Source organism: Rhinatrema bivittatum, chromosome 1, assembly GCF_901001135.1.
Source record: "Rhinatrema bivittatum chromosome 1, aRhiBiv1.1, whole genome shotgun sequence".
Classification (NCBI taxonomy): Eukaryota; Metazoa; Chordata; class Amphibia; order Gymnophiona; family Rhinatrematidae; genus Rhinatrema; species Rhinatrema bivittatum.
Window position 1 is genome coordinate 818,566,285 of NC_042615.1, and position 23,924 is coordinate 818,590,208.

General features: G+C 48.4%; 1 protein-coding gene across 4 annotated transcripts in view; it reads right to left on the reverse strand.

The window, feature by feature from the left end:
- UNC13B (unc-13 homolog B) overlaps positions 1 to 23,924 on the reverse strand; it is a 1,232,326-nt gene that overhangs the window by 198,529 nt on the left and 1,009,873 nt on the right. For all 4 annotated transcript variants that reach the window (XM_029581856.1, XM_029581857.1, XM_029581864.1 and 1 more), the window contains one exon: positions 19,667 to 19,763. In XM_029581856.1, coding sequence (XP_029437716.1) covers positions 19,667 to 19,763 — 97 coding nt within the window. The remainder of the gene's footprint in view (positions 1 to 19,666; positions 19,764 to 23,924) is intronic.

Here is a 23,924-nt window from a genome sequence, read left to right on the forward strand (position 1 = left end):
TTACATAAATCTCAGATTATTTATCAAAAGATTGACATAATCTTCCAGTGTCATTAAATTTCTTTGAGTAACAAAAAGAGGATGTGAACTAATGGATGAACACATAACAGAAAGCAGAGTTGCTTACCTGTAACAGGTGTTCTCCTAGGACAGCAGGATGTTAGCCCTCACACATAGGTGACATCATCGGATGGAGTCCGGCATGCCACTATATCCATGTGTCCATGCGGGGTTCCTCTTCAGTCTTGTAACATAGAATTATGGAAAAATAAAATAACAAACATAGGAGAATCCCAACTCTGTGGGTTGGCAGGCATGTTTCCTGAGGACTAACATCCTGCTGTCCTAGGAGAAAGCAAATGTTGCTTACCTGATGTAACGGGTGTTCTCACAGGACAGCAGGATGTTAGTCCTCACAAATGGGTGACATCGAGGATGGAGCCCAACCACGGAAAACCTCTGTCAAAGTTTCAGGAACTTTGACTGGCCCCTACTGGGCATGCCCAGCACGGCACCAACCCTGCAGCCAGCAGGGGTCTCCCCTCAGTCTTGTTTCAAAGCTACAGGCAGAGCCGAAAAATAAAATAAAAACGAACCCAACCCCCCTGGGGTGGCGGGCGGGTTTCGTGAGGACTAACATCCTGCTGTCCTGTGAGAACACCTGTTACATCAGGTAAGCAACATTTGCTTTCTCACAGGACAAGCAGGATGGTTGTCCTCACAAATGGGTGAGTACTGAGCTGAGGATGTCCTAACATGCACCAAATGTACCCAACGGCGTGCAACAGGCACAACAACTGCGGTGGAATTTGGGAGAGGGCATCCGCACCCTACCGGGAAGGTGGAAGGGTGTTGGTACATCAAGTTGGAAAAAGGTTACGCAAGACAGATTGGCCGAAGATGGAGTCCTCTCTTCCAGCTTTGTCCAAACAATAGTGGGCTGCAAATGTATGGAGGGAACTCCAGGTTGCAGCCTTGCAGATGTCAGGAAGCGGCACCGATCGAAGGTGTGCTACTGATGTCGCCATGGCCCTCACAGAGTGTGCTTTAACACGGTCTTGAAAAGGAATGCCAGCTTGCTGATAGCAGAAGGAGATGCAGTCCGCCAACCAGGAAGAAAGAGCCTGCTTACCCACAGGTTGCCCTAACTTGTTAGGATGGAAAGAGACGAATAATTGAGTGCTCTTCCTGTGGGCAACTGTACGGTCTAGATAAAAAGCTAGAGCCCGTTTACAGTCTAGGGTATGCAGAGTCTGTTCCCCAGAGTTGGAGTGGGGCCTGGGAAAGAAGATAGGTAGTATGATGGATTGATTAATATGAAACTCCGAAATTACCTTAGGCAAAAATTTAGGGTGAGTGCGGAGTACCGCCCGGTCCTGCAGGAGTTTAGTGTAAGGCGGATAGGTAACTAGGGCCTGTAATTCACTAACCCTGCGAGCTGAAGTGATAGCCAAGAGGAATAATTCTTTCCATGTGAGATATTTTAAGTCACAGGAGTAAAGAGGTTCGAAAGGTGGTTTCATAAGGCGACCAAGAACCAGGTTAAGGTCCCAAGATGGGGCCGGAGGACGTAAAGGTGGCTTCAAATGGAGCAATCCTTTAAGAAAACCTGTTACAAGGGGTTGTACTGAAATAGGGACACCCCCGATACCTTTATGGAAGGCGGCTACCGCACTGACATGCATTCTAATGGAAGAGGTCTTTAGACCTGATTCTGATAGATGCCAGAGATAGTCCAAGAATTTAGAGATTGGACAGGAAAGGGGATCAAGGGACTGAGAAGTGCACCATGATGTATACCTTTTCCATTTGTAGGAATAAGATTTTCTTGTGGAAGGCTTTCGTGAAGCGATCAGGACACGAGAAACTGAATCTGAAAGGTTAAATGGCTGAAGGACTAACCTTTCAACATCCATGCCGTCAGGGACAAGGCTTGGAGGTTGGGATGGAGGAGGCATCCGTCGTTTTGAGTGATCCGATGCGGGTCCTTTCCCAGAGGAATGTGCCTGCGGATGGAGAGATCCTGGAGTATGGGAAACCACACTTGGCGTGGCCAGTGCGGTGCTATGAGGATCATAGTTCCCCTGTCCTGACGCAGCTTCACGAGAGTCTTCGACAGAAGAGGAAGTGGAGGGAATGCATAGAGCAGACCGGTTGTCCACGTGAGGGAGAATGCATCCCTCGGCCAAGAGTGCTGGCTCCGAATGAGAGAGCAGTAATTGTCTACTTTGTGGTTCTGAGGGGACGCAAAGAGGTCTATGTGGGGATAACCCCATTTGTGAAACAGAGAGGTCGCTACCAAGGGATTGAGTGACCACTCGTGTGGTTGGAAGACACGGCTCAGCTGGTCTGCCAATACATTGTCTACTCCCGGCAGGTAGGTGGCCCTGAGGTACATGGAGTGGGAGAGGGCTTCTGCCCAAATCTGCGCAGCTTCCTGACACAGAAGGAAGGAGCCTGTGCCTCCCTGCTTGTTTATGTACCACATGGCCACCTGGTTGTCCGTCTGAATTAAGATTGCGTGGTTCGATAGGCAATCCTGAAAAGTCCTGAGAGCATAGCGAATTGCTCGCAGCTCCAGGAAATGTATCTGGTGTTTGGCTTCCTCTAGTGACCAGAATCCTTGAGTTTGTAGATTGTTTACATGGGCTCCCCAACCGATGTTGGAAGCGTCGGTGGTGAGGATTACCTGAGGGTCTGGTGGAAGAAAAGGCAAGCCCTGTAGGAGGTTGAATTGATTTGTCCACCAGGCAAGAGACAGACGGAGTGCATCGGTGATGCGAACAATGGAGGACAGAGGCTGAAGAGCTTGGGTCCATTGTAATCTCAGAGTCCATTGCGTGACTCTCATGGCCAGATGGGCCATGGGAGTCACATAAACTGAGGAGGCCATGTGTCCCAGTAGAATGAGGAAGTGGCGAGCTGTAGCTGTGCGTTGAAGCTGCAGCTGGCGAGCTAGGGACACAAGGGTTTGAACCCGTGGATGAGGAAGGAAGGCTGTTGCCTGTAAGGTGTCCAAGTCTGCCCCAATGAAGGATAAGGTCTGAGATGGGACTAAGTAGGATTTCTCGTAATTGACAAGAAACCCTAGAGAAAGCAGAGTTTGAATTGTTAGGGTCAGGGAGGACCGAGCAATTTGCTGGGTTGGGGCCCTGATTAACCAATCGTCCAGGTAGGGGTAGACGTGGACACCTTCCTTCCTGAGAAAAGCTGCAACCACCACAAGGCATTTGGTGAAAACTCGTGGTGCGGATGCCAGGCCGAAAGGGAGCACTCGGTATTGGTAGTGATTTTGGCCTACTAAAAAACGGAGGTATTTGCGATGAGACTGAGCTATCGCAATGTGAGTATAGGCATCTTTTAGGTCTAGAGAGCATAGCCAGTCCCCTCTTTGCAGCAGAGGGAGAAGCGAGCCCAGGGTTACCATCTTGAACTTCTCTTTGTGAAGGTACTTGTTGAGGGCTCGTAAGTCCAGGATTGGTCGAAGTCCTCCTGACTTTTTTGGGATCAGAAAGTACCTGGAGTAGAACCCTAGTTCTTGTTGTGAGGGAGGAACGGGTTCTATAGCGTTTGACTGGAGGAGAAGGGAAACCTCCTGCTCTAGAATAATAGAGTGATCGGTGAGTCTCCACGCCTGCAAGGGTGGGGAGTCCGAAGGGAGAGTCAGGAAGTTGAGGTGGTAACCCTGTGCCATTATCGCTATTACCCATTGATCTGTGGTGATATGCTGCCATTTTTCTAGAAAGTGGCTTAACCGACCTCCTACTGGTATAGTTGGAAGAGGGATTTGGCATCTGCTCTCTAATTGAAAGTCAAAAAGCCGATGCAGGGCCAGGTTGTGGAGCTGTTGCGGGTTTTTGTTTTCGAGACTGACGAGGCTGAGTTTTATGGTAAGGCCTTGCAGGCCTAGACTTGGCTAGTGGGGGATAATACTTCCGTGGACGGAAGAATGACTTTTTTTGAGTCCTTCTTAAATGGTTGTTTAGAAGGCAAGTCAGAAGGAATAGATGAGAGCTGTTTAAGTGTCTCATGATGATCCTTCAGTTCTGCAACAATTTGCTGAATTTGCTCACCAAATAAATTATCCCCTAGACAGGGCAAATCAGAGAGCCTGTCCTGAACTTCCGGGCGAAGGTCAGATGACTTAAGCCAAGCCCAGCGTCTGGCAGAGATGGCCGTAGCAGAAAGTCTAGTGGAAGCATCAAAGATGTCATAAGCTGTTCTTATTTCATGCTTCCCAGCTTCAAACCCTTTATTTAGTAGGGACTGAAGCTGTGGCTGGAACTGCTCTGGTAAGGCATCTGAATACTCCGCATCTGTTTCAGGATGACCCTATTGTATTGGGTCATATACAATTGATAAGAAGCTATTCTGGAAATTAGCATAGCTCCTTGGTATACTTTCCTACCTATACTATCTAGGAATTTATTTTCCTTAGTAGGAGGTATGGAAGAATGTGGCTTTAATCTCTTAGCTTTCTTTTGAGCTGATTCTACCACAACAGAGTGATGATCTAATTGTGGTTTCTGAAAGCCAGGTGCTGACTGTACAAGATAAGTAGAGTCAGCTTTTTTGTTCACTGGAGCAACAGAACCAGGAGGTTCCCAATTCTTTTTTAGAAGGTCCAGAAAAACCTGATGAATTGGAATAGAGGTGATGACTTTAGGGGCATCCAAGAATTGGAGCAACTCCATCATCTGGTGCCTGTCATCTTGTTCTGATTGAAGCTGAAAAGGGACCAACTCCGACATGTCCACAAAATTTATGAAAGAGAGGTCCTCAGGGGAAGAACGCTTTCTACTCTCCGCAGGAGAGGGTGGTGAAGGCAAATCATCGGTGTCAGTAGCGGTATCATCACCCCAGGTGTCATAAGGATCAGGCTGCTGACCTGTAGGACCATGAGGGGGCTGTATACCTGAAGGCCCGATGCCGTTGCCGGCACCGAAGGAATCGGTGTCGGCATCGAAGGAATCGGTGCCGTCATCGAAAATCTCGGTGGAGCTGATGTGCGTATCGCCCCCGAGGAATGTATCGGCGGCGAGGGACGACAAGGCACCGATGGAACTACCCCCGAAGGGGGAATTCGGTACGGTGTTTCTCCACCTGATGAGAAGGCTGTCGGTGACCCGGGTGTTGCCGGTGGAAGGGCATTCATAAGCGCTTCCATCCGAGCAAGCAGCGGTGCCAGTGCTGCTGGAATCGGGTCGATGACCGGTTCCACTCTCGGTGCCGAGGTCGGTGCCGAAGGAGTCTGGAACTGTAGCATTGCCTTATCAATGGCCTCCTAGACCAGCCGGTCCAGTTCTACCCGGAGACCTGGGGTAACAAGACCCGGCTCTACGGGAGAGGGAGGCTGAGGCTGAGTCGGAGGGACCACCGTCACCGGTGGAATTGCGGCTCCCAAACCCCGGAGGGGTAAGGGTTGCCTCGGTGTCTGCGAGACAGGAGTGGACGGTGCCACTTCTGGTCGAGACTTCTTCGACGGAGGCTCGGACAGCACGGAGGTCGATGACTTTGATTCCTCGACGGTCCGAGACTTATGACGTTGATGGCGATGTTTGTCTTTCCGATCCCCTCGATCTTCGGGGGAAGGGACAGGCATCGATGGCCGTGAAGACGTCGATGGCGGACGGTCACCGGGAGGCTGTCGATGACGATGGGACTTCGACGGTGCCGGTTCCGATGACGTTGATGCAATCGATGGCGTCGGAGTATGAGCATGGAAAAGGAGTCCCATCTTCTCCATTCTAGCTTTGCGACCTTTTGGTGTCATTAAGGCACATTTGGTGCAAGTCAGGACATCATGCTCACTCCCTAAACACAAAACACAGACTCTATGTGGGTCTGTGATGGACATAGTACACGTACAGTCCGGGCACAGACGGAACCCCGACGCCATGGCCATAGGCCAAAAATTTAGCCGCGGGACGGTCGACTGCCAACAGGCCTCGAGGGCCAAATTCGACGGTAGTCGACAAAAACGACGGCAAAAAACTTACTGAAGTACCGCGGAGTAAAAATTGAGGAAGGGAGACCCCTGAGGGGCAATTTTTTCTTCAAGAATAAAGTTGAAGAGATTCCTGTCAGGAATGTGGTAAGAGCTCCTTAACCGCGTGGCAACTGCTACGCGGAAAAAAGAAGACTGAGGGGAGACCCCTGCTGGCTGCAGGGTTGGTGCCGTGCTGGGCATGCCCAGTAGGGGCCAGTCAAAGTTCCTGAAACTTTGACAGAGGTTTTCCGTGGTTGGGCTCCATCCTCGATGTCACCCATTTGTGAGGACAACCATCCTGCTTATCCTGTGAGAACACCTATTACAGGTAAGGAACTCTGTTTTCTCCTAGGACAAGCAGGATGGTAGACCTCACACATGGGTGAGTACCAAGCTACAGACTGGTCCCAAGCAACAACAAGAACCAACAGGCTCCTAACTGGGTGCAACGGGCACAAAAAACAATGGTGCTGTTGGTAACAGGGGGAAGACAGCCTGAACCCGAACAATTGGCCCTAGGCAGGAAGAGTTGGGTTCTACAGATGGAAGAGATTCCAAAGTACAGATTAGTCGAAGTTGCTATCATGTCAGCCATCCCTGGGTGGCAAATGCACAGAGGGAATTCCACATCGCAGCCTTGCAGATTTTGGCTATGGGAACTGCTCGCAAATGGGGTACCGAAACCGCCATGGCTCTTACAGAGTGAGCCTTGATATAGCCTCCAAGCTGAAGGCCCGCCTGTGCATAGCAGAAGGAAATACAATCTGCCAACCAGTTTGATAGTGTCTGCTTGGTAACCGCAACTCCCAGTCTATTCTTGTTAAAGAAAAGAAGAGCTGTGTGGACTGCTGTCCACTCGAGGTAGAAAGCTAAGGCCCTCTTGCAAGCCAAGCTGTGCAGAGCCCATTTGCCCTGGTGTGAATGAGGCCTGGGAAAAAAAGGTTGGCAGAATGACTGGTTAAGATGAAAATCAGTCACCACCTTAGGCAGGAACTTAGGGTGAGTATGCACGACCACCCTATCATGAAAGAATTTTGTGTAGGGCGGATATGTCACCAATGCCTGAAGCTTGCTGATCCTGTGTGCCGAAGTGACTGCAACCAAGATGACGACCTTCTAGGTCAGGTACTTCAGGTCGCAGGAGCGCAGGGACTCCAAAGGATCCTGTATGAGTTGAGCCAACACCACGTTAAAGTCCCAGGACACACCAGGAAGCTGCAGGGGAGGCTTAAGCTGAAGCAAACCCCACAGAAACCGCCCCACTATGGGCTGCCCAGAGATGGGCGTTCCGCCCTCTCCTTGGGGATAAGCATTGATGGCATTCAGGCGTACTCTGAGTTGGTCTTTAAACCAGCAACTTTGGAGAGGAGCAGACGGAAAACCTCTTCCACTTTAGGCCACCCTGAACAGGGAGCAGAAATGCTTCACTTTGCTGTTGCAGGAGGAGGTGACGAGGTCCACATCTGGGATCTCCCAGAGATGGAAGATAAGATCCGCCACTGCTTGATCCAGGGATCACTCGTGGGGTCAGAACGCTTGACCCAGCTAGTCTGCCACCACATTCTCTGTCCCGGCCAGGTACATGGCTCAGAGCAGAATGCCCATGACCAAACTGGAACAGCTTCCCGACACAGGAGGAATGACCCCATACCTCCCTGATTGTTGATATACCACATTGCTACCTGATTGTCTGTTTGGATCAGGACCAAAGGGCGTAGCAGATCGTCCACAGCTCCAGGAAGTTGATTTAGCACTGAGCTTCCTGAGCAGACCTCAGACCTTGCGTGCAGAGGCCATCCACATGTGCACCCCAGCCCAGGGTGGATGCATTTGTAATAAGCACAATCTGGGTAGGGGGAGACTGAAAAGGAACACCCTGCTCCAGATTGGACAGACTCTCCCACCAAGATAGGGAAATCCGGAAAGGTTGCGTGATGTGGATGTGCATACTGAGGTCCTGGCTAGCCTGCCACCACTGAGACCGCAGGGTGCACTGAGTCCTGCGCATGTGCAAGCGAGCCAAGGGAGTAACATGGATCAACGTGGCCATGTGGCCCAGAAGGCGAAGCAAGAGGTGGGCTGAGACCTGCCAGCTTCGGTGAACCCGACTCGCAAGAGATGCCAGAGCAAGTGCCTGATTGTGAGGCAGATAGCCCTGGCCTGAGTTATGTTCAGCCGGGCACCAAGGAGGGGTGAGATGGGACTCAAGCACTCAGATGGTCAAGCATAGGGAGCGAAGCGCCCCCTCCTGGGTGGTGCTCTTGACCAGCCAATTGTCCAAGTAGGAAAACATGCACCCCCAGCCGGCAGAGGTGCGCACCCACTACTGCCAGACACTTGGTGAAATCCCGCGGGGCCGAAGCAAGCCAAATGGCAATATCCTGTACTGGAAGTACCTCTTGCCCATGAGGAACTACAGTTACTTCTTGTGACTGAGGAAGATCTCGATGTGGGTATATGTGTCTTTGAGATTGAGGGAGAAAAACAGTTCCCTCTTTGCAGGAGGGAATCAGCGTGCCCAGTGAGATCAACTTGAACTTTTCTTTGTGCAGTAATTTGTTCAAGGAATCCCCCTGTTCTCGTTGGAATCAGGAAATAGTGAGAGTAGAACCCCCGCCCCTGCTGCCGCAGTGGTACGGGTTTGACTGCTTTGGCCATTACAAGGGCAGAGAGCTCCACCAAGAAAATTTACTGATGAGAGGACAAGCCGCAAGATGGGTGTGGGGGGAGTCCGCGGGGACATCCAGGAAGTTCAACAGGTACCCTAGATGAATGATGGACAGGACTCACTGGTCGATGTAACCTGGGGCCAGCGGTCCACAAAGGACCGCAGCCGACCTCTGACTGGAGGGCCCAGTGTCAAGGGTACAGCAGATTGGCTTATGCTCCCCTGCAGCCAGTCAAAACCCCATAGTGGGGCTCTGCTGAGGTGCTATTTGAGATCTGGGGGTCCGTTGTTGCCTACAGTGGCCCTGGAAGCTCACATGTGGAGTTCGAGCACGCGAGGCAGGAGGGTAATATTTCTTCTGGCGAAAGAAGGACCTCTTGGGTCCCTGACGTGAAGATTTCCTGGTGGAGGACAGCGGGTCTGACGTACTGGCAAGAGATGTTGAAGGGTCTCATGGTGATCCTTCAACTGAGCCACTGCATCTCTCACCTTATCCCCAAACAGGTTTTTGCCAATACAGGGCAGGTCCACAAACTTTTCTTGGACCTCTGGTCGAGGATCAGAGGCTTGAAGCCATGCCATCCTATGGACGCCAATGCCCACTGCCACCACCCTAGCTGCTGTCTCAAACACGTCGTAGGTGGACCACACCTCATGCTTACCACAGTCCAGGCCCTGCTGGGTGACTGCCAAAATGATGTCCTGCTGCTGCTGGGGGAAGACAACCCCTAAACCTGCTTCCAAAGAGGTAGATTTTCAAAGATGTGCGTTTGTGTTCATGTGCACGTGCTACCTGCTGCGCACACATGGACACCTGATTTTATAACATGCGCGAGCAGGTGCGCACATGTTATAAAATCGGGGGTTGGCGCGCGCAAGTGGGTGCACACTTGTGCATCCTGTGCACAACGATGCCTGCGGCCTTCCTCAGTTCCCTCCCAGTCCGCTTCAATTTTGGAGTGAACTGGGAGGGAACTTCCCACCCCCTAAACTAACTTCCCTTTCCCTAACTTACCCGCCCCCTAGCCCTAACCTAGCCCTTCCCAAATCTTTATTTTACCTTTTGCACCTGCCTCGGCACGCGATCCTCCAGCACAGCAGCAAATGGCCTCTAGCCACGCCCCCACGCCCCCCCTCCCCTTTCCCGAGACCCTGGGACTTACAAGTTTTCCGTGCTGGGCTCCATCGGATGATGATATAAAAACCCTTAAATAAATAAATAATGTCATCCATGTATGAGGACTACCATCCTGCTTGTCCTTGGAGAATTCCATTTCCTCGCCGGTACTGGCTTCCTTCATCTCTTTCTCTTGCTGATGGTAAGCGGGCCACTTTTCCCCAACCAGGACTGGCTTCTTCTCCATCTGGTGGACCTCTGGGCTCCAGACTTCTACCACCACCTCAGTACTGACCTCTTGTTCTGGCTTTATCTCCTCGGCTTCCTGGGTTGCACTGCCCTCGATGAGTGAGATAGCCATACTAGAAAGGTGCTGCTCTCCTGTTCGCAATAGTGCGAAGGACTCCTGTCCTTCTAGCTTTTGCTCTACTATCTGTTCCAGCAAAGCAGTCTATGGACTCTCTCCATAGAACTGACAAGCCTGTAGGTGCAAGCCCCATGGGCTTTCTTTTCTTTCTTATCATTGCTGCAGGTGGGGAAGTGAATTTTGCTCAGTCAGAGCTGCTTGCTCTCCCCATACTCTGCTGGCACTGTGTCCAAACTGGGGAATATCTCCATGGGCTCCAAGCCATCCGGAACTCTCCAGACTGGAATTGGCCTCTGGGCTTTCTACCTTGGCTGGGGCTAGACTCCCTTTCAGACTCCTTGCTACTGTCCCCTTCTGGGCAGGCTGTGTTGCCCTCTTCTGGGCTCTTTTCAGTGTTTTGGTACCTTACAGGGCCTTCCTCAGGACCTCCTGTAGTGGCAACCTCAGGGCTCTTGCAGTGCCCTGCTTAGGCTTTTCCCTGCTGCATTTATCCATTTGCAGGCCAACCAGGATTTCCGGAGTGTAATGTCCCAGTTTGCTCACTGGTATAGTGTTCTCTCTGGTGACTTGCTTTAGTCCGCTTCCAAGTGGGCCATCTCTGTGGCTATCTCTTGAAGTATCACATCCAGCTGCTGACACTTAAATCTGCTTTTCTTTTTCTGGGCATCCAAGGCCTCTGGGAGTGGCTTCACTGTCCCTACTGAGTTGACTGGCCTTCACATCTGCCAGATCTCAGACTTGGGTCCTCCCTCAGCCAACTCTTGGACCTGGAGAACTTCCAGGATGTTGTACTCCATTACTGTGCACCTCGCCAAAGCCCTCTGGCTCATCTTCCTTCTCCTCTCCAGGAAATAAGTCTTTGTATGCATCTCTCCAGGGACAGAAAAACAAAAAAGCCTGCTGGCCTCTCCAGCCCTTACTCACTGTTTGACCCCTGACTATACAAGCGGGGATAGCTCCCTTGGCCTGTTGCCAATGCTGGGTGTGTATGTGTGAGTGGCAGGCCCCAGGAAAAGAAAAACCTCTACACGTTTTTTTTTTCTTTGTATGCTTTACACTAGTACTTCTCTGTGCAGTGCTTAGAGCAAACACTTTCTCCCAAAACAATTTCTTGCTTCATTCAGTGTAGCAGAGTTCTTGCCAGGCAGATACTGTTTACAATCCTGCCATTGCAGACACTTTCTACAAACTCCTCTCTTTTCGGACACTTCTAGAAGGCTTGGACTTCTGAGTGTGCAGTCGCTTAATGCAGAAAATCCTACTTTTCACACCATATTAAACAGAGCATGAGCAGTCTATGGCTGGCTGGAGGATAGAATGCAGTCTGGACTTGAGTTTTCTTTCTTGCGCAACTTTATTGTTCACATAACAAGCAAAATTCAAACTGCTTACCTTGCAGGACTTCAGCAAAACACTTTCAGTAGGTCAGTTATTTTTAAGAGGCTGCCTTCTCTTTCTCCCTGGGGCCTCTCTTGCTCTCCTTTGAGCCTACGCTTTATTCCTGCTCAGAGGAGATGCCCTGTACCCAGAATACCCTGCATTAAGGTGGACTGGGCCCTACTCCTGGCACTGGTCTATTAAGATGTTCTGAGGATTTCTATAGGGCACTCTATTATAAGGTTCTTGATGAGGCCTCATCTGAAGTACTGTATTCAGTTCCGAGCCCATATCTCAAAAAGGATAGACAAGATGGAGGTGGTCCAGAGAAGAGTGACCGAAATGGTGTGGGTCTGTATCAGAAGACTTATGAGGAGAGGCCGAAGGATCTCAATAGAAGAGTGGAGGTGTAGGGGAGATATGATACAGACCTTCAGATATCAAAAAGGTTTTAATGATGCACAAATGTCAAACCTTTTCTATTGAAAATAAAACAATAGAACTAGGGGTCACGAAATGAAACTCCAGGGACGACTCAGAACCAACATCAGGAAATATTTCTTCATGGTGGATGCCTCAAAAGTCCTTCCAGAGGAGGTGATGAAGACGAAAACAGTCAAAGAATTCAAAGAGGCATTTGATAAACACTGTGCATCTCTAAAGGAAAGAAGAAAAGCGTGCAGGAGGTAACTTGCTGGTGTGGTGATTACTACCCTTAGCAGAAGGCGAGATTATTAACCTTAACCAATAAGCCTTGATGCTTTAATGCAATGGCAACATTGCTCTCTGCTTACACAGCTAGAGGATGGAAATGAAGAAAAGCTTGCAGAGGAATAACTTGCTGATAATAGCGGTTACTACACTTAGCAGAAGGCATGGAGATTACTAATCTTAACCAATATGCCTTGATGCTTTTAATGCAACTGCAACATTGTTCCTTGCTTAGACAGCATAGCGGAAAAAAGAAATTGGAATCAGACAACAACAAAGGGCCCAGACTTCTATAGTCTGGATACTGATACAAAGACACAAGGAAAAAAAGCACAGGATTGCTTCTATGACCAAGTCCATAAGCAAGGCACGTCAAGCAGCACTGTCTGAATTTTTGAGAAAGCTCATCACCCATTAAAAAAATGTTGCTAGCTGCAATTTTTATGGGTTATCATAAGGCTTTGGGAAAACTGCACGGAGTGGCAGTTACTACCTTAAGAAGCTTGTTGGGCAGATTGGATGGACCATTTGGTACTTTTCTGCCAGCATTACTATGATATAAATATAATCAACTATAAACTTCCTTACAATAAAAAGCTTTAAGTTTCTTTCTAAAGATTTTAATGTCCTGCTCCTCCCTCAATTCGGCTGAAATTGTGCCCCACAAAGTAGGATTTATATAAGAGAAAACCTGGGAACTTGTGACCTGCAATCTGTACTTACTTGGTGGAGGATACTGAAAGTAACCATTTTCCAGTCGACCTTAATGTATGGGAGGTAATATATGGCTTTATCAAAGTTCCCAGATAGCAAATGTTGCTTACCTGATGTAACAGGTGTTCTCACAGGACAGCAGGATGTTAGTCCTCACAAATGGGTGACATCGAGGATGGAGCCCACCACGGAAAACTTCTGTCAAAGTTTAAACAGAACTTTGACTGGCCCCTACTGGGCATGCCCAGCAAGGCACTGACCCTGCAGCCAGCAGGGGTCTCCCTTCAGTCTGATGTTCAAAGCTACAGGCAGTGCCTAGAAAGTAAAAACAAAACAAACCCAACACCGCGGGGTGGCGGGCGGGTTTCGTGAGGACTAACATCCTGCTGTCCTGTGAGAACACCTGTTACATCAGGTAAGCAACATTTGCTTTCTCACAGGACAAGCAGGATGGTTGTCCTCACAAATGGGTGAGTACCGAGCTGAGGATGTCCTGACTTGCACCAAATGCACCCAACGACGTGCAACAGGCACTACAACTGGGGTGGAATTTGGTAAAGGGCATCCGCACCCTACCGGGAAGGTGGAAGGGTGTTGGTACATCACGTTGGAAAAAGGTTACGCAAGACAGATTGGCCGAAGATGGAGTCCTGTCTTCCAGCTTTGTCCAAACAATAGTGGGCTGCAAAGGTATGGAGAGAACTCCAGGTTGCAGCCTTGCAGATGTCAGGAAGCGGCACCGATCGAAGGTGTGCCACTGACGTAGCCATGGCCCTCACAGAGTGTGCTTTGACACGGTCTTGAAAAGGGATGCCCGCTTGCTCATAGCAGAAAGCAATGCAGTCCGCCAACCAGGAGGAAAGAGCCTGCTTACCCACAGGTTGTCCTAACTTGTTAGGATGGAAAGAGACGAATAATTGAGTGCTCTTCCTGTGAGAAACTGTACGGTCTAGGTAAAAGGCTAGAGCCCGTTTACAGTCTAGGGTATGCAGGGTCTGTTCTCCAGAGTTGGAGTGGGGCCTGGGAAAAAAGATAGGTAGTATGATGGATTGATTAATATGAAACTCAGAAACTACCTTAGGTAAAAATTTAGGGTGAGTGCGGAGTACCGCCCGGTCCTGCAGGAGCTTAGTGTAAGGCGGATAGGTAACTAGGGCCTGTAATTCACTAACCCTGCGAGCTGAAGTGATAGCCAAAAGGAATAACACTTTCCATGTGAGATACTTTAACTCACAGGAGTGCAGAGGTTCGAAAGGAGGTTTCATTAGACGACCAAGAACCAGGTTAAGGTCCCAGGATGGGGCCGGAGGCCGTAAGGGTGGCTTCAGATGGAGCAAGCCTTTAAGAAAACGTGTTACTAGGGGTTGTACTGAAATAGGGACACCCTGTACACCTTTATGGAAGGCGGCTACTGCACTGACATGCATCCTAATGGAAGAGGTTTTAAGACCTGATTCAGAGAGATGCCATAAATAGTCCAAGAATTTGGAGATTGGACAGGAAAGGGGATCAAGGGACTGAGAAGTGCACCATGATGTGTACCTTTTCCATTTGTATGAGTAAGACTTTCTTGTGGAAGGCTTTCGTGAAGCTATCAGGACTCGAGAAACGGAATCTGAAAGGTTGAAAGGCTGAAGGACTAACCTTTCAACATCCATGCCGTCAGGGACAAGGCTTGGAGGTTGGGATGGAGGAGGCATCCGTCGTTTTGAGTGAGCAGATGCGGGTCCTTTCCCAGAGGAATGTGCCTGCGGATGGAGAGATCCTGGAGTATTGGAAACCATACTTGGCGTGGCCAGTAAGGTGCTATCAGGATCATGGTTCCTCCGTCCTGGCGTAGCTTCACGAGAGTCTTTGACACAAGAGGAAGTGGAGGGAATGCGTAGAGCAGACCGGTTGTCCACTTGAGGGAGAATGCATCCCTCGGCCGAGAGTGCTGGCTCCGAATGAGAGAGCAGTAATCGTCCACTTTGTGGTTCTGAGGGGACGCAAAGAGGTCTATGCGGGGAGAACCCCACTTGTGAAACAGAGAGGTCGCTACCAGAGGATCGAGTGACCACTCGTGCGGTTGGAAGACACGGCTTAGCTGGTCTGCCAATACATTGTCTACTCCCGGCAGGTAAGTGGCCCTGAGGTACATGGAGTGGGAGAGGGCTTCCGCCCAGATCTGCGCAGCTTCCTGACACAGAAGGAAGGAGCCTGTGCCTCCCTGCTTGTTTATGTACCACATGGCCACTTGGTTGTCCGTCTGGATTAAGATTATCTGATGAAAGAGATGATCTTTGAAAGTACGGAGCGCATAGCGGATTGCTCGAAGTTCCAGGAAATTGATCTGGTGTTCGGCTTCCTTGTTGGACCATAACCCTTGGGTTTGAAAGTCGTCCACATGGGCTCCCCAACCGATGTGAGAAGCGTCGGTGGTTAGGATTACTTGCGGATCCGGTGGAAGAAAGGGTAAGCCCTGAAGGAGGTTGACCTGAGTCGTCCACCAGATTAAGGATAGGCGCAGCGCTTGTGTGACTGTGACTATGGAGGACAGAGGCTGAAAAGCTTGAATCCATTGGTGTCGTAGAGTCCATTGTGTTACTCTCATGGCTAGTCGGGTCATGGGAGTGACTTGAACCGAGGATGCCATGTGTCCTAGGAGAATGAGGAACTGGCGAGCCGTGGCCGTATCTTGAGACTGGAGCTGGTGAGCTAAGGACATGAGAGTTTGGACCCGTTGAAGCGGAAGGTAGGCCTTTGCCTGTAAGGTGTCCAAGTCTGCCCCAATGAAAGATAAGGTTTGAGATGGGACGAAGCAAGATTTCTCGTAATTGACAAGAAACCCTAAGGAAAGGAGTGTGTTGATTGTCAATTGTAGGGAGGACCGGGCAATCTGAGGGGTGGAGGCCCTGATTAGCCAATCGTCCAGATAGGGGTATACGTGGACACCTTCCTTCCTGAGGAATGCTGCTACAGCTACGAGGCATTTGGTGAAGACTCGTGGAGCAGATGCCAGACCGAAAGGTAGTACTCGGTATTGGTAATGGTCGCGGCCTACTAGAAACCGCAGATATTTGCGATGGGATTGTGTTATCGCAATATGGGTATAAGCATCCTTGAGGTCGAGGGAGCATAGCCAATCCCCTCTTTGCAGCAGAGGGAGTAACGTGCCCAGGGTTACCATCTTGAACTTTTCTTTTTGAAGGTACTTGTTGAGGGCCCGAAGGTCCAAAATTGGACGTAGCCCTCCTGACTTTTTGGAATTAGGAAGTACCTGGAGTAAAATCCCTTGCCTCGTTGAGAGGGAGGGACAGGTTCTATAGCATTTGATTGCAAAAGAAGGGATACTTCCTGTTGTAATTGAGTCAAGTGGCTGGATAGACTCCATGCTTGAAGAGGTGGGGAGTCTGTCGGAAGAGTTATGAAATTGAGGTGGTAACCCTGTGCGATAATTGCCAGCACCCACTGGTCTGAGGTAATCCGTATCCAATGCTGCAAAAAGTGGCACAGACGACCCCCTACAGGGATGTGGGGGAGTGGGATATGGCATGTGCTCCGTATCGGGAAGTCAAAGGCCTGCCGCTGGCCCGGGAGGTGGGGCTACAGCAGGTCTTTGTTTCCGAGGTTGGCGTAGCTGAGGTCTGGTGGAGGATCGAGCCGGACGAGGCCTAGTCGACGGAGGGTAATAACGACGTGGCCGAAAGAATGACTTTTTAGAGTCCTTCTTAGGTGGTGGTTTGGAGGATACTTCAGATGGAACAGACGAAAGTTGTTTCAACGTCTCGTGGTGATCCTTCAATTCCGCCACAATCTGTTGAATCTGTTCTCCGAACAGATTGTCCCCCAAGCAGGGTAAATCGGCTAGACGATCCTGGACCTCTGGGCGAAGGTTGGATGATTTTAACCAAGCCCAACGTCTGGCTGAGATGGCAGTAGCTGAGACTTTCGTGGAAGCATCAAAGATATCGTAGGCCGTTCTGATCTCGTGCTTCCCAGCTTCAAATCCTTTGTGAAGGAGGGCTTGAAGCTGTGGCTGGTATTGGTCCGGTAATGTGTCAGCGTAGTCCTGCATCTGTTTAAGGATAGCTCTGTTGTATTGAGTCATATAAAGTTGGTATGAAGCTATGCGAGATATCAACATAGCCCCATGATATACTTTCCTGCCCACACTATCAAGGAATTTGTTGTCCTTGATAGGGGGAGTGGAAGAGTGTGGTTTTAGGCGCTTGGCCTTCTTTTGCGCAGACTCAACTACAACAGAGCGATGATCCAGTTGAGACTTTTGAAATCCTGGTGCTGACTGAACGAGGTATGTTGAGTCAGCTTTTTTATGAACTGGTGACACAGATGAAGGTGATTCCCAGTTTTTCTTTAAAAGATCCAGAAATACCTGGTGAATGGGGATGGAAGCGATGATTTTTGGGGCATCCAGAAATTGGAGCAGCTCCATCATTTGGTGCCTGTCATCGGTCTCAGATTGCAGCTGAAAGGCACAATTTCTGACATCTCCTTTACAAAATTTATAAAGGAGAGATCTTCAGGAGGAGATCGTTTTCTACTCTCTGTAGGAGATGGTGGGGATGGTAAATCTGTATCTGAAGATGTATCATCACCCCAGGTATCATAAGGATCATGTAGGGCTTGCAGTCCTGAAGGACCTGGTAGAGGATCCAAAGGCATCGATGGAATCGGTGCTGCAAGTGGAACTGTGAACGGCATCGAGGGCTTCGGGGGTACCGATGGAATCGGTGCCGATCTTGGAATCGATGGAGCCGAAGGATAAATCGGTGGAAAGGTATGTGAAGGCACCGATGGAACGACACCGGACGGGGGAATCCGGAACGGTGTTTCTCCTGTCGATGAATGTCCTTCCGGAGATGATGGTGTAGTCGGTGCTACTGGAATCACCGATGGAAGGGCGCGCATGAGTGCCTCCATACGATTTAGTATCGGTGCCAACGCTTCCACTAGAGGCTCGGTGGTCGGTTCCCTCCTCGGTGGCAGAGTCGGTGCCGAGGTCGGTGCCTGAGGCGGTGCCGGAATCGGTGCCGGAGGCGGTGCCGGTGGAGGCTGGAATCTTCGCATCGCATTCTCGATGGCCTCCTGGACCAGCCGGTCCAGTTCTGCCCGGAGACCAGGGGTAACCATACCCGGCTCGACGGGAGAGGGAGGCTGAGGCAGGGCCGGAAGTACCACCGTAACCGGTGGGATCACGGCCCCCGCACCCCGGGAGGGTGAGGGTTTCCTCTGTGCCTGCGAACGAGACGTGGACGGTGCCAGGTCTGACCGAGGCTTTTTCGTCGGTGGCTCGGCCTGTTCAGAGGTCGATGGTTGTGGATCCTCGATGGGCCGAGACTTGTGCCGTCGATGGCGATGCTTATCCTTCCGATCTCCTCGCCCATCCGGGGAGGGGACAGGAGTCGACGGCCGAGAAGTCATCGGTGGAGGACGGTCACCGGAGGGTTGACGATGGTGGTGCAACTTCGACGGTGCCGGTTCCGATGACGTCGATGCTATCGATGGCGTTGGGGTGGGTGCATGGAAGAGGAGCCCCATCTTCTCCATCCTGGCTTTACGACCCTTAGGTGTCATTAGGGCACATTTAGTGCAAGTCAGGACATCATGCTCACTTCCCAAACATAGAACACAGACCCGATGGGGATCTGTGATTGACATAGTCCGGGTGCAATCCGGACAACGACGGAACCCCGTCGCCATGGCCTAGGGCCAAATTTAGCCGTGGGATTGGTAAGTGCCAACAGGCCTCTAGGGCCAAAATCGACGGCAGTCGATGAAAATCGGCAAAAAACTTACCGGCTTTCGCGGAGGTGACAAAAATTTGTCGAAGGGAGACCCCTGAGGGGCAAATTTTCTTCGGAAAGAAAAAAACCGAATTCCTGTCAAGAACGTGGTAAGAGAGCTCCTTTCACCGCGTGGCAACTGCTGCGCGGAAAAAAGAAGACTGAAGGGAGACCCCTGCTGGCTGCAGGGTCAGTGCCTTGCTGGGCATGCCCAGTAGGGGCCAGTCAAAGTTCTGTTTAAACTTTGACAGAAGTTTTCCGTGGTGGGCTCCATCCTCGATGTCACCCATTTGTGAGGACAACCATCCTGCTTGTCCTGTGAGAATACAGGTATTGCCTTCACATAAAAATGTATGAATTATAGTATCTTAAATTGGGAATAACATTTTACTGGCAACCAGTGCAGGCCATCCAAAATGGGGACAATATGTTCAAACAATTTAATTCCAATAACAGTCTTGTGGCAGTATTTTGGATAAGCTGCAAAGCATGCAAATATGTATTACGTTAAGTCTAATCATGTGTGGTTTTACCTATCTGGCTAACTAGCAATTTAATCCGGGATATTCAGCAGCATAACCATGCTGCTGAATGTCCCTTATAAGTTAACTGGATAAATCATATCCAGCCAACTTACTTAAACAGCTATGTTTGAATATAGAGCCCATAGTCTATATGCATACAAGTTGGCTCGCATATTGGCCAAGAAGTTTTATTAGAAGCCATTTCCATGAATAAAACACTTTTACCCATGGAAATACCTTTGAAAATTACCATCTTAATTTCTGTGTTCACCAGTAGAGGAAGTTGCATCTACAGCAGTTACTGTTCCCTCAGCATGCTGGATAAATTCCTGCGTTCCTCCATTGTAATCAATTTCATGCTCCCTGGAGTAAGGAGGTAGTCGACCAATCAATAATTACATGGACCAACTTACCCCATCTTTTTTATCTCTCTCCAGGGCACCATGCAAGAACTCCAGAGAAACCTCTTCATTCTCATCCAACCACTGCATCACAAACTGCTCAAACCATCTGAAGGAGGAGGGGGGAATAAAAAGGGTTACCTACTACTACATAAAAAGCAGAAGTCAGCCAATGCTGGCGTGACAAAATGAATGCCACAAGCTGTAATGCTGAGAAAGCATAAAAGCACTTCATTTTTTCTGTGGAGACCTGTGGACAGGTCTCCTACAGGACGTGAATGGTATTTATAAGCTAAGATATGGGTTCATTTTCAAAGCATCTACCTGTATAACTTAGGGACGTATATAGGTAGATCTGGTTGCTTGAAAATATACTCCCACTTAGCAAGCAAAATGCATATCAGCAGTTTCTCTAAAAACTGGCTAAAACTTAAACTTCGTTTGTTTCAATGTAAAAACTTGTTTACGTCTTTTGCTCAATGTAAAACTTCGTTTTTTAATCCTGTTCTATGTAAACCGCTAAATGTAGCGATTGTTACTGTTCCATGTAAACCGGGGTGATATGTATATTATACAGGAACCTCCGGTATATAAATTATTTAAATAAATAAATAAATAAACGGGCACAAAAGTATCTATGTAAATTGTCATTAGGTAGCTTACAGAAAAATTCCATGATAACACTAGTACAGAAAAGTAGTTCTAGAAGGTATTTCTGAAAATAAAATAAGCATGTTTTCAAATGATCTCATTCCTGAAAAATGAAAAAGCGGGATAAAAATCTTATGTAACAAAGACAAAAGCAACCAGAATTTATAAATGTTAATCATAGCTGTGAAAAATTGCTCATGGATATATAACTCATGAGTAAAGCAGTCATTCTCAACTCATAAGAATATAAACTTTCTACATATAAAATGTATCTACAGTATCAAATCTTTCTTGGTCAACAAATTATTACATGTATTTCTTCTGGCAGTATTTGGGCTCCTCTACCTTCTGAGATTGGTCTGTGTGATCTCCACTACCATTTAAATTCAACTGATGAAAGGGATATACGAGTTTGGCCAGTATACAAAGAGGCAGAGACAAATAGCAAGAAAAGTAAAGCAAAGCACCGAAAATCTCTCCCATTGGCAAAAGTAAAAGTACCAGGTTCCAAAGAAAGCCATAATCTGTGGTCCCTGGCTGAGGGCTCTAGCTAAAATTGTTTGGCTAGACGGTGGGGGATTTTACTTAAATTAACCCCCCCCCCCGGGTAACTGTGAATGAGAGCTTATGGCTCTGAAGAGGCCAGATCTAATGTGAATAGGGATTCTTCCTCGAATCCCTATTCACATTTTATCCCCATGTATCTGTTTGCACCCTCCCCCTGCCCCCCCTTTGTATCGACCCCCCCCCCTCATCCCTCCCCAGTTACTTAGTTATTTGTTCTGTTACTGCGTTTTACGTTATACACCGTTCTCTGTAAAGGCTATGCCTATATACTTTCTGTTGTAAGTTACTTGTGAACCGGCACGATGTGCAAACGGTTGCCGGTATATAAAATTAAATAAATAAATAAATCTAATGGAACTGCAAGTCCAAAAGGAGTGGACAAAACTGCTAAACCTCCAAAAGAGATAAAGCATTAGAGAAAATGTAATTGTTATGTTTTTGTAAGGATGTGAATCCTGGGCTGAGGTGAGAGATGTCTCCGCCCACAGGGAGAAGCCCTGTGAGCCTCACCATTGGTAGGCGTGGTCTCAGCAGTGCAGGACACAGCTGTAGATAGACACTTTATTATGAAGGAAGGAAGGCAGAGCCCGCAGAGCGGGAAATGCAAATAAATATATATAAATAAATAAGGGTGATGCCACTGATGTGAAGGCCTGGTAGTGGCCCACAGAGCGGGGTACGCCAGGAAGTCCCTTCAGACGAGTAGAGGTTATCTCAGAAGTGCAGATCCAGTAGTGGCCCGCAGGGCGGGGTACACCAGGAAGTCTCTGTAGATGAATAGAGATTACCTCAGAAGTGCAGATCCGGTAGTGGCCCGCTGAGGGGGTACGCCGAGGATGTCTGTAGTGAAGATGGTGATAGTGAGGTAGTCAGAGATGCAGAAACCTGGAAGTGGATCTCGTAGCTGGAACGGCACTACCCTGCAGTGCAGGGTATACTGGAACAAGTTCAACTGAAGAGGGATCGATAATGCCCCGAGGCACGGGGTACAACGTAGGAACGCTTTAGTAAAGCTGGAATCGTAGAAGACTGTAGTAGGTACTCACAAGTGAAAGTCCCAGGAGACTGTCCCGAGAAGCAGAACAAGAAGATGTCCAAGACAGAAAGGCCCTCCGAGGAGTAGATAGCCAGGACACGGGAGGGCCCCCGAGGAGCGGGTAACCCAGAGCGTCCACACGCCGAGAGAGAATCTGGAACTGAAGTCCAACAGTGGTGCGGATTCAGCAAAGAGGGAACTCCTTGCTAACTCGTAGAAGCAACAGGCCGGTCAGCTTAAGTACAGTAGCGAGTTGACGTCATCCGGAGGGGACGCCCCTGAGGTTCCCGCCATGACGTGTACAAAGGAGGCCCTTGTGCGCGTGCGCACGCCTTAGGTGATTCCGGAAACAAGATGGCAGTCGTCAGTGCCCACACCAACCCGGGAACCCTGGGGAGGTCGGTGTTGGTTGGCGGAGGCCGCCATTCTTCCTAGGATTGACGGAGCAGGGAGAAAAGAGGTGAGCATGAGAGGCCGCAGCCCTCTGCGACTGATGGGCGTATCAGTAATGTTTATTATTTAGTTCTTCTTTTGACTTATATAACTCCTGTCAATAAACAGATCCAAGCAGGCTATCAAAAATGTAACATAATATAGTACATTTAGACAAATATAGAATAAAAAATAAAACCAACTAAAATTAAAAATAAAATCAATTAATAAACATAATAAAAACCAATCAAAAGCCTAATCAAATCAAAACAATTTAAAATTTGCACAACTCAGTAAAAAGACAGAGTAAAAAACCAAGCTTTACTCTGTTCTGATATTAATCAAATCTCCCTGAATAATGAAATTCAAAGGTATGGATCAAGATAGGCAATGTCTTTTTGTGGATTGCAAACTGATTATAAGACAGGAAACAGAGTGTAAGAGTAAATGGTCAGTTTTCTCATTGGAAATGGGTAAACAGGAATCTGTACCAGTATCAGAGCTTTTTAATATATTTATTAATGATGTGAAAAAGGGAACGAATGAAATGATCAAATTTGAAGATTACACAAAATTATTCAGAGTTGTTAAATCACAAGTGGATTGTGATAAATTGCAGGAAGACCTTGCAAGAATGGAAGACTGTGTATCCATATGGCAGATGAAATTTTATGTGGACAAGTGCAATATGATGCATATAGAGAAAAGTAATCCATGCTGAAGTTACACGATGTGAGGGTCCATATTAGGAGTTACTACACAGGAAAAAGATCTAGGCATCTTAGATGGATAATATATTGAAATTCTTGGCTCAGTGTGCAGCAGCGGTAAAAGAAACAAATAGAATGTTTAGCATTGTTAGGAAATGGTAAATAAAATGGAAAATGCCATAATATCTCTTTATTACTGGTTAAGAAAACAAGTCTACAGATTCAGACTCCCAAAATGAGAACTGGTGCCAGTGAAACTAGATGGGATGTATTTGAATTAGTATCTGTAAAAGAAGTGGAAGTTATTGTGGCCAAGTTTAAGAACTCGTATTACTCTTTGGATCCTTGTCCTTTTTGGGTATTTGCTCTGTTACAGGAGGAGTTTTCTGAAGTCCTAGTGGACTTGCTAAATCACTCCTTGATAGAGGAGTTGGTCCCTACTAAACTTAAACAAATTGTTCATTGTTTGATGCAGTGGGGAATGGATGAGCTCCAATGGTCTTTTCCAAATTTAGCTAAATCCAAACATTATGGATTTCTAGCAGACCAAGACCAGAAGATTTCCCGACTATCCCCGGGATTTATCATTCCACTATAACTATAGGAGGGGTGATAATGTGCAGCCGGCTGCACAATATCGCCCCCATGGTGCCATGAGAAAAGGTAATGTTATTTTCCATGGTGCTGCCGGTGATAATGTGTAAAACATTATCGCCTGCAGTGCTGCGGGGTCATAACCCCGCCCACACTCCTCCCTTTCCCCCGATTTAAATACTACCACCACGATAACGGCACATTGCAATTTGATAAATGACCCTGTAAAGTAGTTAATGGGGATATAATACCTTTTGTGGATCAGGTAAAAAATGTGGGT